A 14804-nucleotide genomic window follows, 5' to 3' on the forward strand; every position below is an offset into this window, starting at 1 on the left:
GGCTCCATCTCCCTAAAAGGGGCGCTCAAGAACATAAAAACGCTGCTGTATACGTTTAGTGCAGCCCCTTCTCGTTTTCCTCCATCTGTCTTCCATATGTTTACGCGACTCAGACTCCTGCACACGTAGACCTTTTATAGTGAGGGTTGCCAGCCTGACCAAGATAAAGAACTAACATTCACCGCTGTCAGTGACAAGGGGCCCCAACTACTTTAAATATGTGACTCATTTAGTATTCAAACTAGAACGAACTCATAACCACTTTTCTTCAATTTGTAAATGAAATTGATTTTAGATTTATATTTTTTAAAATGTTACCAACAAAAGCCACCCAGTGGCTCTTCTGTTGTATTTTCTCCAAGCGCTGTTCGTGAAGTGTGGCAGAACTGCATGTGACTTCCACTTAGGTGTCCCTATCATATTACATGTCAATCTCTCTCCAAAGTTGACTTTTTCATTTTCATAAAACTCTCCTTTGATCAGAGGAAGAGTTGTTACTGTTTTCCCTCTCAGGTGTCCCTGCAAACATCTGAAGTTTTACATGTGTCCTCTGCAAACGCTAAGGAAATGAGGAGGAATGAGGAGAGACTGACCCCTGCAGGGCTCTACCTGCCCGGCTTTGGCCACACCGAGTCGTGGTCCTTTTAGCTTTGCTCGGCACCTGGCAAGAGGGACACATCTGATCCCAGAGTTGGTATAATCGAGAAGAAACTGGGAATACCAGTCACTAGACACCAGGTACAACACTGTTTCCCAGCAGGAGGCCACTCCTGGCATTAGTAACAGGAATTAGGGTGATTTCTCATTCCCAGGGGTAACTTGTCAGTGGGTACCTAGGCCATCTTTCACAAAAAACTAATGACAGTGAGAACGAAAGAAAAAAGAAATCAAGTAGGCCTAGTACTGGCTTCAGTAATTTCTACTCTTATTAATATGACTTAGACACAAAGTCCTGTGTTATAGAACTGCAGTGCTATTAAAAAGAATGCATTCAGTCCCCCAAACTGCTACGCACGTTCAAAGGTGTCCTCTTCGTGGCAGATAACTTGCCTGTAATCTAGTCCAAACCACCTGTGTAAAGCAGTCTGCTAACCAGTACACGGAAAATTATGGCCAGTTCCATGATGACTATCTCTGATGAAGCAGAACACGGAAATAGTGCTCAAACGCACAAAATATTAATAGATAGACATACAAAAACCACCCAGCAAATGCCACAACAATACGTTTCTCTTTTAGCTTGTTTGTGTATAAATGACAACTATTCCTATTTTTCCCCAAACACAGATGTGCAAAATAAAGTTTTTATTTGAATTTCAAGATCAAACAGTAACATTTATGTAGGATGCGTGATTGAGTCATTTTTGGCTTTTTTATAAAAACACTATTACATATTTCACACATCTTTGTTTCTCTTAACGTCCTTTATAATGCAGTATAGAGCCAGACATCAATTAAGTTCAGATAAAACTACTGGGACCCAAGGAAACTCTTGTTCCCACCTAAGCTGTCATTTCACAACCCTTCCTGCATGGGAAAAACCTAAGGAGTTACTTGTACTAATAAAACCAAAAATGCCTTTTATTGACGCAGTTGATATACTGCAAACTGCGGCATCACAGGTGCTATGGTGGCAGCAAAAAGTGCATTTTAGTCAGGGCATCAAGTTGCAGAATTCAGGCTACAGCCAGAGGCCTATTCATTGGAATAACTGCTCCAGGCTGGAACAAATTATAAATTCTGCTTAAGAGAAGCAAGCACTGCCCTTGTGTGATAAAGGAAGTTTGGGTAGATCATGCAATGGTAGTGTTTCCAGAAGTGCAAGGGTGAAAAAGCTAAGTGGGTATTTTGCTCCCAGATTAAACAGAAAGGACAAGAAGCCTGATCAACAAGACTTCAGTGAATTACAGTTTCTGGTCTGAGAAGCTATGAGTATCATATCCTGCACAGCAGGGCTTGCTCTGAGCAGTTTGTAAACCACATGGAAAAAGGCAGAAGTTGCTGCTAAGCATTAATTGTTGACTTTTCGGCAGGGAGGCTACTCCCCCCAGCTCAGTGCTTCCCACAAGCCAGGTGCACGCTATAGCTGGTAACCCCATCCCTCATATTCCTTCCCACTGGACACTGGCTATTAAATGCTGGCCTCTCGCCAACTGCCTTTAGGTGAGATGTGGTAAAAACGGCCAGCGGAACAAGAACATCTGCCTTCGTATCATTTTCTTTGTACAGACAGCTACTTCCCAGGCGGCTGCTTGGATCTACGTGCGTCCATTTACTGGATTTAAACAAAACAGCAGGAGGCTAAGGGGGAGGCCCAAGAAGCATATGCTGGGTCGGCCCACTCTGGTTTCAGCTACAGTACAGACGGAGGCTTTGCCCCTCTGGAAACTGACAAGGGCAGCCGCAGCTGTGAGTCTGGAAGCAGGAGACACCCCCCTGCCTTACCTGTTTCTTTGTCCTGGACTTCTTCCAGGTGCAAGTCATTCAAAAGGTGCTCCAAGATCTTCTCTGGGGTCCCGGACACGACCACGTATCTGTCGGAGAGCAGAGAGTCCACGGAGTCATCCTCAGTGGACGACTGTGAACGGCTGCTCCATTCTTCGTCCTCGTCCTCCTCGTCAATGTATTTGAAAGAAGGCACATCGAAGGTGGGCAAGGGCAGCTCTCGGTCTGAAAGCGCGGCAGAATCCTTCCTCTCTAAATGAGGGTCAAAGACTCTCAGCCGGGAGCTGCCCATTGTGCACGGCTACTAACAAAGGCATCCCCTAAAGGCTCAAAGATCTTGCCATCTCTGTCCTTTCACTGGGAACTGAGTCCATCTGGCTGCTAAGAGCTCTGCAGTCAGCTAGCACGCTGGGCTCGAGAGGCGGAGAAAACAGGGAGGGAGGGAAGGAGGGAGGGGGGGATAGAGGAGGCAGAGAGAGCAAGTGAGATGGAGCGGGAGAAGGGGAGGAAGGCAGGGAAAAGGAAACAGGAGCATGGGGCTGGGTGGGAACTCTGACCTCCAATCACTCTCCAAGCTCCCCGCTTGGGGGGCTGGGCCGCAGCTCTGCACTTTCTTCAGCACCAGGACGTCCCGGTCTTGCTCTTTAACCTGAACGGTTGTCACTTCATCATCCTGCTTTCATTGCCGACGGGAGTGATGGATGGAAGAAGGAAAAACAGAGAGAAAATTTAAAAGGCAAAAAAAAAAAAAAAAAAAAAAGCTAACTAAAGCTTCACTTTCTCAAGTTGCTTTCCCACCTAACATCTTTACAAGATTCAGAACAAATTAGGAATCTGGTCAAGGATCTCCCTCTAATGGTACAGGGTCCAGGCTCAAGTTGTATGGATACATAAAGCATTAGAAAGACATAAATACTTTAAAGGAAACTGGAAAAAAGAATAAAGTGGGGATGGGATTCAGAGTTCATTTTTAAAACTACCTGAATGTTGTGAATTAAGAAATCCAAAGTTCAAAGTCTCAAAAACACAATATACTAATTGCATGTGTGCTATACTCTCTTTTACCTGGTTAATACTTCTTAAACTGCCACTATATTAAAATTAGAAAATCATATAAAACCTCATTTAAACACTAAAACAATGAGCAAGCCATATTAAGTAGACGTAGCAGATATATATCATATTCATTTACATCACAGCCTTATTTTAAGGTGGGAAAAAAACTACTCATTCTATCATTCAGTTCATGTTTTACTCCCGAACTTGAGGTGGCCTTCATAGTTATCACGTACTTGTTTTGCCAGAATACAAGCAAAAACGGATCTCTAGTTAGAACCTCATCTAGGCTGAAATTCGGATGTCACGGGTGAATGCACTGACTTTCTTCACCGCGGTCCCTTTTAACACGGAGAGAAGGCTGAACAATCATTCATTTCTGCACACACAGCTTCCACAGCCCAGAGCCTAACATGGCCCGCTGACGTGGCTCTGTCAGAGTCGGGCTCACTGCTGACCCAGCAGTGTGGAGCCGACCCAAGTGACACCCAAGTGACAAACGCTTCCAGAGTGTGGAGTGTGAAATTCTCCTGATGGGTGGCGCCCAACCAGAGGCAGGTAGGGGCAGAGGCGGTAGGGAGAAACACATGTAAAAATATTTACCTTCTGTATTTCTGAGGATCTGAGCAAAAGATTGAAGCAAGAAAAGTTGATAGCAAAGAGGCTTCACCTTAAAAATTATGTTGCCTCTTTAAACAGGGAAACACGTCCTAGGGTTCCTAGCATGCTTCTGTGTTTCTGCTCCTGGCAGAAAACCCTACCTCAATTAGGTACAAACACACAAAAAGAACATTTTCCCGCCCCCCGTTGGATAAAAAGTACTATGTCCTCGTGCCTTATTATCAGTTCCATAGATTTATCAGAGATGCCGATGTATTTATTCACCTTCCATAAGAATAGGAAGGCACTATTCTTGTCGTAATTGCCAACCAAATCAGTGGGAAAATGATGATTTCAACTCCCGGTGTGCTGATTCCTAAGAAAATGTAGTGACCTAGTCATTTGAGTCCCCCAAGATCTTCTTAAAAATACTAGTCATTCTAAACAGCAATATAATTTTAAGATCATCCTTTCTAAATCTCTTAGTGGCAAATAATTTTACTATGTAAAACTGATGTACTGCACTTCAGCAAGGTCAGACACACAGTTACTGTGGCAATTAATACTGGATATTCATTGTTAAACTCCCTGAGGATGGCAGTGTGACTCCTGTAACATGAATACCAATGTATAATTGCTATCTTTCATTTCTCCAAAGGGGTTCTTTTGTTATCCATGTGGCTGAAGTGAAACAAGGTGGCTGGTGAGAGGAGCATAATATTGACAAAAAAAAAAAAAAAGGGTGGGGGCAGAATGTGAGTCCGGGATACTGAGACACAGAAACAAATAATTCAGTAAAGAGCAGGTTTGAAAGGACAAAAATCTTTCCCTAGCTTTCCTCTCGTCGTAAGCCAATATTCATTTTATATGAGCCTGCTGTCATTCTGAAGTACGTTTTACATTCTACGTGCATGTGATATACGGCATTATTAACTTCCGCGGGCCATGCACATACATATGGATGGGAAGGGCTTCTCTAATGTCTGTGTAACTAATATGTATTACAGGGCTGTGCACAGAGCAGCTACACTCTGCTGGGCAGGGGAATAGCTGAACCATACTGATGTACTATCAATAGCATCTTATGTCACAGTGATAGTTTCCATTTTGAAAACCTGTTAAAAAATAAAGAAGCAAAAAAGCAGAAAAATCAATGTATAAAAGGAGATGGAAGTTATCTAAAATTGCCGTGAAAACGTAATAACCGTATGTATTATACCCGGCTCTCAAGAAGGAAGGTGAAATTAACACCTCCTGACCAACCTATGTACCCTTATCTAACTGCTCTTCCTGAAAAACAGCGTAAGTACCAGAGTTGAAGTTCTGGGTATGAAACTTTACTCTGGTGCTTGCTTGGTTAAGAATAAAAGTATTTAAAGAACTAATGACAAGAAATATGTTCAATGACAAACAGTTCATGAAATGCAAGGAAAGCATTAAAATGCTTAATTTATAGACAACCACTCAACAAACAGTGAGGGTCTGCTTTGGGTAAGGCACTGTGGCAGACACTAAGGGGCAAGCAGCGGTGAGTAAGACCGATGCCCTGCCCTTAAATGACAAGGTGATAGCTCCATAACAGCGTAAGTCTAACGTGGTGAGCTCCCCCAAGATGAGGCCACATGCAAGAGAGAAAGCAAAGGTAGAGAACCCATGCGATTTGACTGTCAAAGATGACAGATCAAATCCCAGATCTGTGGGTGCAAGAGAATGGAAATGCCATTAAAGGGGACAAAAAAACTGGTTCTGCTGAGAATGATGAACCTGGTTTCAGACAACTGATGTTTCAGTACTGATAACACATCATGCTATAGATGTTTAGCAAGCAGTTAGAAATAGAGAACTAGGGCTCTGGACAAAGGCCAAGGACAGAGATAAATCTGTGAACTACTCAAGTTTGGGAGTGGATGAGATTGTTGAAGGGAAGCAGGACAGAAAGGGAACTAGGAAGAGAAAACATAGAAAGAAGGAGGAAGAGGGAGGGGATCAGAGTCATGAGGAAACCTACCAAAGAGATGACTAAGCAGTGAAACCAACAGAAGCCAGGAGAAGGTGGAGGGCACTGACTCAGGAGAGTCAAGGGCAAAGGCTGTCTGACGTTGTCAAATTCACCAAGATGAAGAGTCTAGGAGGAAGTGATGAGGAGACCACGATGGGAAGGCGAGTGTTGAGGTGTAAGCGGATGTGAAGGAAGTGTACAAACAGGTAAGACCGCCTCCTTGGAATTTCATCTCGAAAGGAAGGAGTCAGGCTGAAGAGGCTGCCTGGCTGGGGAAGTCGGCAAGGTGAGGGGCTAAGGAGAAGGGGCGAGAGATCAGGAACGTGCATGGAGGGTTTAGGCTACAACAGGATCGAGCCTTCCTCCTTCCAGAGAGGATCACGGGAAAGAAGATGGGTGGAAATTTAGAAAAAAATTAGAGCAGGGAAAATAAGGTAGCTGAGGTAGACAAAATGAGATGCCTTCTATCATCTCCGTAGAGTGGGGGTTCCGACCATCTTCTGGAAGGGGAGGTTCCTGGGCCTGAAAACTGTTGGAAAAATGGCTTTAGGGGTTGCAACAGGGAATAAACAAGTTATGAAAAGAGGAATTGCCAGGCAGCTTTGTGCTGCTGAGGGTAGAAAAACATATGTTTATGGTTTTAGGCCTTCCTGCCAAGTGCTCAGAAATCTGAGTGGGGGGGGGACTTCCCTGGTCTGGTGGTTGGGACTCCGCACTGCCACCGTGGGGAGGTGGGAGGGTGGTGCGGTGTGGCCCGCGGGTTAGATCCCTGGTCGGGGAACTGGGATCCCCACATGCTGCGCAGTGTGGCCAAAACAATTTTTTTTAATTTTTAAATTAAAAACATAAATTAAAAAAAACAATTTTTAAATTAAAAGAAGAGAAACCTGAGAGGAGAACAGCGAATGACGCCCCCTCTGCCCACCAGGGGAAGAGATAGGCGTAGGAGACACCAGGAGGGAGGGAGGAGAGGTGTTGTGGGCTGCCGTCAGCACACACGCAAAACAGCCCTTCTCCACAGGGCGTCTGTCTGGTTAGGGAAAGGAGTGCGCCAAGAGAGGAGCTGATAAGCGGGGGCCCGAGGACAAGCCTTCACAGGAGTGAAGGGAGCAGGCAGGCAGTCGAGGAGGAAGCAGGTGGAGGCTTTGATCAAGGAGGCTGCTCTCTGAAGTGGGGCAGTTCAGAGCAGGGCAGACGGAGCAAGGGAGAAGCAGCCCCTGACACCTGGGAGCCGGCCTGGCACTCAGGCTGGGCCTTGTGTTCTCCTGTTAAATGTCACTGATTCTGCGAAGAATCAACATCAGATAAGGCCACTCTGTGACTGTGGTGGGACAACACAAAAACACGGCCACTCGGAAATCATATCTGAACACAGACAAAGCATAAACATTGATCACGGCAGAAAACACCAGAAAGCCCAGCGAGTGAGTAGCGACTGCTGCTTCTTTGCCAGTGACAACTTTGGCTTTGCTCCTCTCCCTATAGATAAGATTTAAGATACCGTCACAGAGTTGCCCAGTTTCCTGATCTAGAGCAAAGCCCTGCTACTTGAAATCCTCCCCAAAGTCACCAAACACAAACCCAAGTCTGGGATGTCCTTTCTTCTGTCACCTTCTTGTACTGAGCTGCTGTGAGGCTCCCCATGGTGCGAGGGCTCCATCACTAAACCAAAAGCAATAAACCCAACTTACTCAACTACAGGTGTGCTCCTGGTGGTCTCTGGCTAGAGGACAGTGACCATGGACAAGGGTCATAAGATGCTGCCCTGCCGCTGGCATGGTGCAGTGTGGAGAGCATGGTTACTGGAGTCAAAGATAAAATGCATTTCCTTGTCAGGAGGATGAGAGAGTCATACCCAGGGATGTTCCTGAAAGTGATGAGAGGATGGGTGAGGAACGAATGCCCGAGGACTTCCCTGGCGGTCCAGCGGTTAGGACTCTGTGCTGCCAAGGCAGGGGGCGCAGGTTCGATCCCTGGTCGGGGAACTAGGATCCCGCGCGGCGCAGCCAAAAAATAAAAATTAAAAAAAAATTTTAATTAAAGAAAAAAGAATGCCAGTGCAAGGGGCACAGACCTTAGGAGAAGGGACTTCTGTAGGTGCAACACTGAAGAGGAAGGTGCAGTGGGGAGTGGGATGTATTCCCAGAAGGCACCATGCTTCCCACTGCCCACCCCAGCCAAGGCATGGGGGCGCTCAGCTCTGGTTGGTACAGGCTAAGTGAGAATTCTCCCCGCTCCCCGACACACACTTCAGCTCCCAGATCTGCACAAACCAGGTCTTTGCCCTACTCTCTTGAAGGGATGGTAGGAAGAACAAGAAACTCTAAGGACCAGAACAGACGGATTCTTCACAGTTTTGCCTATGGGATGCAGTCTGGGATGAGCTGGGAGATGGGGGAGGAAAGGAAGTGTAAAAATAAACAGGTATCCTCAGCTGAAAGGGGGAGGGGAGGGGGGGAGGGGAGGGGAGGGAAAGATGTTTGATCACAGACTCACAGGACCTTTTGAACAGAGGCCATGAAAAATATGAAAACAGAGGAGGGTTTTCAGCTTTTCTCTGCTCCTCATCTCTTTGTTCTATTCTTTGGTGACTAGCTCTGATTTCTTTTCTTTTTATGGCTACACTGCTCCCCTGCCTGCAAATTCTGAATGAATGATAGAACCCGTCCCTTTGACTTACTTTAGATTAACTTCCTTGACCAAGATCAGCTTTTATACTTCAAAATCCAACTTTTCTTTTTTCATTTATTCACATGAAAGACATTTATTTTTAAGATGAAAATACATATAGGGTAATAAAAATACTGATTTTTTTTTAAAAAGTAAGGTGAAGAACTGATGTTCACAGTTTAGCAAGTCTACGCTGTCCTGAACCAAATTTCTGACTGCATTTATATTTTCACTTGTCACCAGCACTAGCAAGAAAAAGTCATTACTAAGGGATTTCTCAGGCCTGCTGGAATTGTCACAACTACTTGCTTGATTTTCCATTATCTCTGATAATGGAAAATATTCCTCTCCCAAGTACTGACATAAAGCAGCCACTGGTATTCTCCATGGCACTGTGTCCCTGATGCTCTGTGAGTATCAACTCTTACAAGAGGCCTTAGCTGGGGGTTCATGGATGGGCTTTAGTGACTCGGAGAAGCTTCTGAAAGTATATAAAATTTTTATGTGTAGGCACATTTTCCCAGGGAGAGTCCAGAGTTCTAGGTCTCACTGGAGTCTATGAACCCCAAAAGGTACAAATCGTTCCATACAATGACATTCATATTTATCACTGCATCTAAGTAACCTTCTTTGACAATCTCCTGCTGGTAACACTGCCTATCCAGATAAGATGCCCAAAGAACCCTGACATGACATCCGTCACACTGACCTCTGATTACCTGCTCCCTCTGCGCTCTCCACGAAATGATGACATCTTGAGGGCAGGGACTGTGACTTCTAGTTCTCTTCCTAACACACAGCTTAGGGCCTGGCACATGATATTAACTTGATAACGGTTTACTGAGCGTGCAAGTTCAAGCAAGAGAGTGAGTGAGCGAGTGGATTACCTTTAAAAGACAGAATTCGATCTCACGTGGTTCAATGGTCACTCTCCTCTGAGGCTGCCCCTACCCTCTCTACTTAGTCACTTTCCTATTATGATGCTCATCACATGAGATAACTGTGTTTTGTACTTGAGCGCTGTACTTGCTCCATCTGTCAGAATTCTACCAAACTAAGCTCCCGTGCAACTGACATATAAGAGCCCATATAACTAACACAACAATGGGAAGGCATTCACTAAATGGTACTGTCCCTGAGTCTAGGGCACATGGAAAAAAGGGTGTGGGCGTGAACAGGTCACCCTGTGGGTTGAAGTGTGAACTGGGCAAGATGTGAATTTTGTGCCCTCTAAAATCCCCCTTCTGCCCGCTTCGGTGCCAACCAGGATCCTCAACACTCCTCACGTGACCCAGTGTTCCATCATCAAGCCTGTGTGAAGCAGGCAGCACCGGAGAAGCTTCCGGATGGAGAATGCACAGAATCATCTAGCTTGATGCCATGGCACTCAAGAAGTCATACAAGTAGCACAAGGTGCAATGCTGCTTTCCCTCAAGTTTGTGAACACCATAACTGAAGATGCTAACTTAGTGGTACGAAGGCATTTGCTATGGACTGAAGGTTGGTGTCTCCCCCAACCCCGAATTCCTATGTTGAAACCTATCCCCCAAAGTGATGGTGTCTGGAGGTGGGGCCTTTGGAGCCCTCATGAATGGGATTAGTGCCCTTATAAAAGAGGCCCCAGAGAGACCCCTTGCCTCTTCTGCCACGTGAGGACACAGCAAAATGACAGCTATCTATGAACCAGAAAGTGGGCTCTCATCATATATTGAATCTGCTGACACCTTGATCTTGGATTTCTCAGCCATCAGAACTGTAAGAAATAAGTTTCTGCTGCTTATAAACCACACAGTCTGTGGTGTTTTGTTACAGCAGCCCAAACAGACTGAGATGGCATTTAGAGCCAACAGCTTATTATGACGCCTTTCATTTCCCAACCTCCTTGGTCGAACTTTCATTCCTCCTACGAAGTTCTCTTCAAGAACCACCTCCTCCAGGAAACCTGCTCCGTCTACCTCCCGTCTGACGTGGCTGGCCCTTCTCTGCAACCCCACAGTGCCACATGACTCCTTCGGGCTCAGCATTCCGAGAAGCACATACTGATGACCTTTCCTGTCTCCCTTCTAAAGCATAAGCTCACGTGTGGGCAGGCACCGTATCTCCTTCAACTTTGAATTCCCAACAAACAGCCAGGTCTCGGCACTTCATAAATACTTGAAGAACCTTACCCAGATGGATCAATGAACACACAAAATGAGGAATGGATAAATGTGTAATATGGGGGGACTTCCCTGGTGGCGCAGTGGTTGAGAGTCCGCCTGCCGATGCAGGGGACACGGGTTCGTGCCCCGGTCCGGGAGGATCCCACATGCCGCGGAGCAGCTGGGCCCGTGAGCCATGGCCGCTGAGCCTGCACGTCCGGAGCCTGTGCTCCGCAACGGGAGAGGCCACAACAGTGAGAGGCCCGCGTATCAAAAAAAAAAAAAAAAGTGCAATTTTGAGTAGAGGTTTAGAGAACAGCAGCTTACTCTCAAAAGATACATTTCAAGTGCTGAACTCTGATGGTGCTAATACAGGGGACAGTTTGCTGAGAGGTGCTCTTCCTAAGGAAGGGTAATCCAACTACTAGGGGTGTGGATAACAGTGGCCTGCGCTGTTCTGCATCTTGATCATCAACTTGAGTGTTTGGGACACTCAAACAGATATGGGTAAACTGAAAAGAAGAGCTGCACGCTCATCACACTGGACAATGATATAGACAGACAAGGGGTTACGAGACCAAAACGACCTGCTCTAATTCAGGATCTTGGCCTGAGGGTGGTTAATGTGAGGATCACTAAGGCAGCCCCAAAACTTGGCCAATATTTAAGAGGAAACATGGTTAAGTATTTTGTGAAGTGTAAAGCGTCATGCAATCATTAGCTACTAGACAATTAAAAAAAGCTCACATAATTTCATCTCATAGTGGTAGAGGTAACCACAGCTCAAGAACTAAGGAGACAGCACTGCCACCTGCAACTAACAGACCCACTAGGAACAGGCAACAAGGGAGGGATCCAGCCATGACCAGGCAGATAAATCTATCACATTTATTGAGGGTTTACCATACATCAGCAAAGCTAAGAGTTGCACATCCATTATCTTATCTAACCATTACAACAATTCTATGAGGTACATACTGTTAAAACTCCCATTTTGATAAAGTAACTTGGCCAAGCAAGATCTTGTGTGAGGGTGTGTGGTAAAGCTGAGATTGAACCCAGGCAGACCCAACAACAGAGCCCTTAACCAGAACCGCAGACGTCCCCAGAAGATGGTCACTAATACACGTTAGAGACTATAAGTATGGAGGGGGACTTGGTCTACCCCGGTGCTGGCAGCCAAAGCAGGCTAATCTGCTTGGCAGATGAGGCAACAGGTGTGTCTACGTCATGCTGAGTTCCAAGAGGAGAAGAGGGATGCCAAGGACCGAATGTAGTCTCAGGACCACAGCTAAGCAAGCTCAGCCAGGGCGGAGCTCAATACCCCTGGCAAGGGGGAAATGAAGTGCTGGCAGGAACAGAGTTCAACATGGCAGGGATTAGTGGGGTCCGATGCCCACAAAACTTGGGTACCCAGAGACATGCAGCCTAAGGTTAGCAGGGTGTCCAGTGCATAAGCTGCCTTCGGCCTGATGGGCTCAAGCACTGGGCAGGCATGGAACTGTACACTTTAATATAGTTAATTTTATGCTACGCAAATTTTACCTCCAACAAAACAAAACAGGGCTGTGATGAGCCTCTGGGCACAGGACTTTGCTGATCAAAATACATGGGACTCTGCACCAAGGAGCTACAAGCGGGTCTGGGAAACACACCCTTTGAGGTACTGTTCGGGTAGCTGGAATGTCTAAGAACAAAAAGATGGGGAGAATGAAACCACAGCAGGAAATTTTCACTCTCTGAGCTACCCTGCCTTGTGGGATAGGGTGCCATAGGATTACCTGTGATGTTCTAGAAAAGTTACCTTCCGTTACTGGGTGGCTAGATGGAGGAAGCAGATGGAGGCTCAGTTTAAGGAAGTACTGATGGCAGAGGCAGAATGAGCTCTGTCTCAAACTGGAGCAGAGCTTGTCAATAACATTATTGACAAGTGAAGATGGTTCTTCAGTGAGTGAGGCTGGACAAGATAACCTCGGCATTTTTTCCCAATCCTTAGATCCTACAGAATTCAGTTCTCTTGACATCGCTTTTCTCACAGAAGCCCAAAGTGCTGTCTCTCCTAAATAGGAAAGTGGCATGTGATTTAGTGGTTAGGGATCTCTCCTCATCTTGTCCTACGGAAACTCACACACAGCTTAGCAAACCAAACCACCAATGCCCGCATCTATTCTTGTACCGTTAAATGTGGGTACAGCAGAACTGGAATACTTATCTGAAAAAAAAAAAATCTCCTCTGGCCAAAAACAATTTTGTCTGAGAACAACCTTCACAGAATTTGCTGACAATGTATCTCATGACTCTCTATTCTCATGGAAAAAAAAAAAAAGGAAACAGATCTTTAAAAAAAAAAAAAAAAAGTAAAAAGGATATTGCTGGTAAGATAGACCTGATTAAGAGAGCAGCTAAGGGAAAGACAAAGTAAGCAAGATATGTGTCAAGGTGAGTAGTGGTTTAGATTTACCATATCACAAAGTTCTGGCCCGGCAAACACATCGTTTGTATAGATGGTTCTGGCAGAATGAGAGTATTTAAATAATGATAATTAGTTCTTTTAAAAAATCCTACACATATTGTGATTAATAACTCAAACTAACGCCTAAATAGGACTAATAGAATTCATCACCCCCAAGCTTACAAAATCTAGGTCAAGTCTGACTTCCATAGTGTGAAAGCAAACACAAAGTTGTTACGGAACGTGACTAAACTCCCACAGAAAAACGAGTACACAAGACTGGATAGGAAGTTCTGGCTGCTAGAAAAGAACTGTATTTATTAAATGTTACTGCCTCTAATAATCATGTAAAGCAAGTTTTCTAAGAACCCTACAATTAGGGCAAGGCTAGGAATTTGATCCTGAAGCCAACTTCAGCTAGTAAACCTATTGCACAAGAGAGCAGAGGAGATGGGGATAGGATGTAATATCCTGAAATACAGGCACTGTTTTTCCATCACAAGTCTATTTTGATATACGCTATTAGCTTCATGGATTATTCTGGACACTGGAAGAAAAGAGGCATACTCAGCAAGGTTCTGAAAGTGTTTAATGGAGGGACTATTTACAGAAGTATGGGTAGGTTTGATAAAACTAACCAAAATATGGTGAGATAACCATGGACCAGCAAAGGGAGATACTAACCACCCCTGGGCTTGAAGGGGCAAGAGGAAGTCAGAGTGAGTACTGGATCCCATTGGGAGGGAGCTGGAGAAGTAACTGAGAGGCTTGCAAGGAGGAGTTGCAGTCCCAGAGGGGTGCAGTCACTGCCATAACTGCAGCAGAAAGCTGGACAAGGTAGGAAGAAACACCCTGACCCCATCTCCTTCTACACTCGGATCCCCTATGACCCCTCCCATTGCCCGAGCCCCATTTGGAGATGGAAGGCAAGAGATCCCGGCGGGTTAGGTCCATGGGGGTCAGGTCTCACTGCCAACCAGCACAGAGCAGAGGTGAGAATGGAGGAGGGGATGCAAATGTACATGATCTAGCAAACCTGTCCTTCCAGTTTCCAGAGAAGCTTAAGTCAGCTTGTCACTAAGTTAGATGGCACCATATAGGTCATGGAGTCCATCACCTTGCTGTCAGGAAAACAACTCAAAAACCTAATAGCTCGGGCTTCCCTGGTGGCGCAGTGGTTGAGAGTCCGCCTGCCGATGCAGGGGACGCGGGTTCGTGCCCCGGTCTGGGAAGATCCCACGTGCCGCGGAGCGGCTGGGCCCGTGAGCCATGGCCGCTGAGCCTGCGCATCCGGAGCCTGTGCTCCGCAACGGGAGAGGCCACAACAGTGAGAGGCCCGCGTACCGCAAAAAAAACAAAAACAAAAAAACCCCTAATAGCTTTAGGGTAAGTTATATTAGCATCTCCCTAATTGACTTAATCTAATTCCTGCACGTTTTAT

General features: G+C 45.7%; 1 protein-coding gene across 5 annotated transcripts in view; it reads right to left on the reverse strand.

Moving 5' to 3' along the window:
- RAPGEF5 (Rap guanine nucleotide exchange factor 5) overlaps positions 1 to 14804 on the reverse strand; it is a 219383-nt gene that overhangs the window by 68204 nt on the left and 136375 nt on the right. For 3 of the 5 annotated variants that reach the window (XR_004486903.2, XM_033440477.2, XM_033440468.2), the window contains exons 10-11: positions 3003 to 3121; positions 2446 to 2534 (exon numbers count right to left, since the gene is read on the reverse strand). Coding sequence is in view for 4 of the 5 variants with exons in the window: in XM_033440477.2 (XP_033296368.1) it covers positions 2446 to 2534; positions 3003 to 3121 (208 nt within the window). In the remaining variant the exon portion in view is untranslated. Of the gene's footprint in view, positions 1 to 2445; positions 2885 to 3002; positions 3122 to 14804 lie in introns of those variants that run through there. The other 2 variants (XM_033440473.2, XM_033440489.2) reach the window with 2 other exon arrangements.

This window comes from Orcinus orca, chromosome 9, assembly GCF_937001465.1.
Source record: "Orcinus orca chromosome 9, mOrcOrc1.1, whole genome shotgun sequence".
Lineage (NCBI taxonomy): Eukaryota > Metazoa > Chordata > Mammalia > Artiodactyla > Delphinidae > Orcinus > Orcinus orca.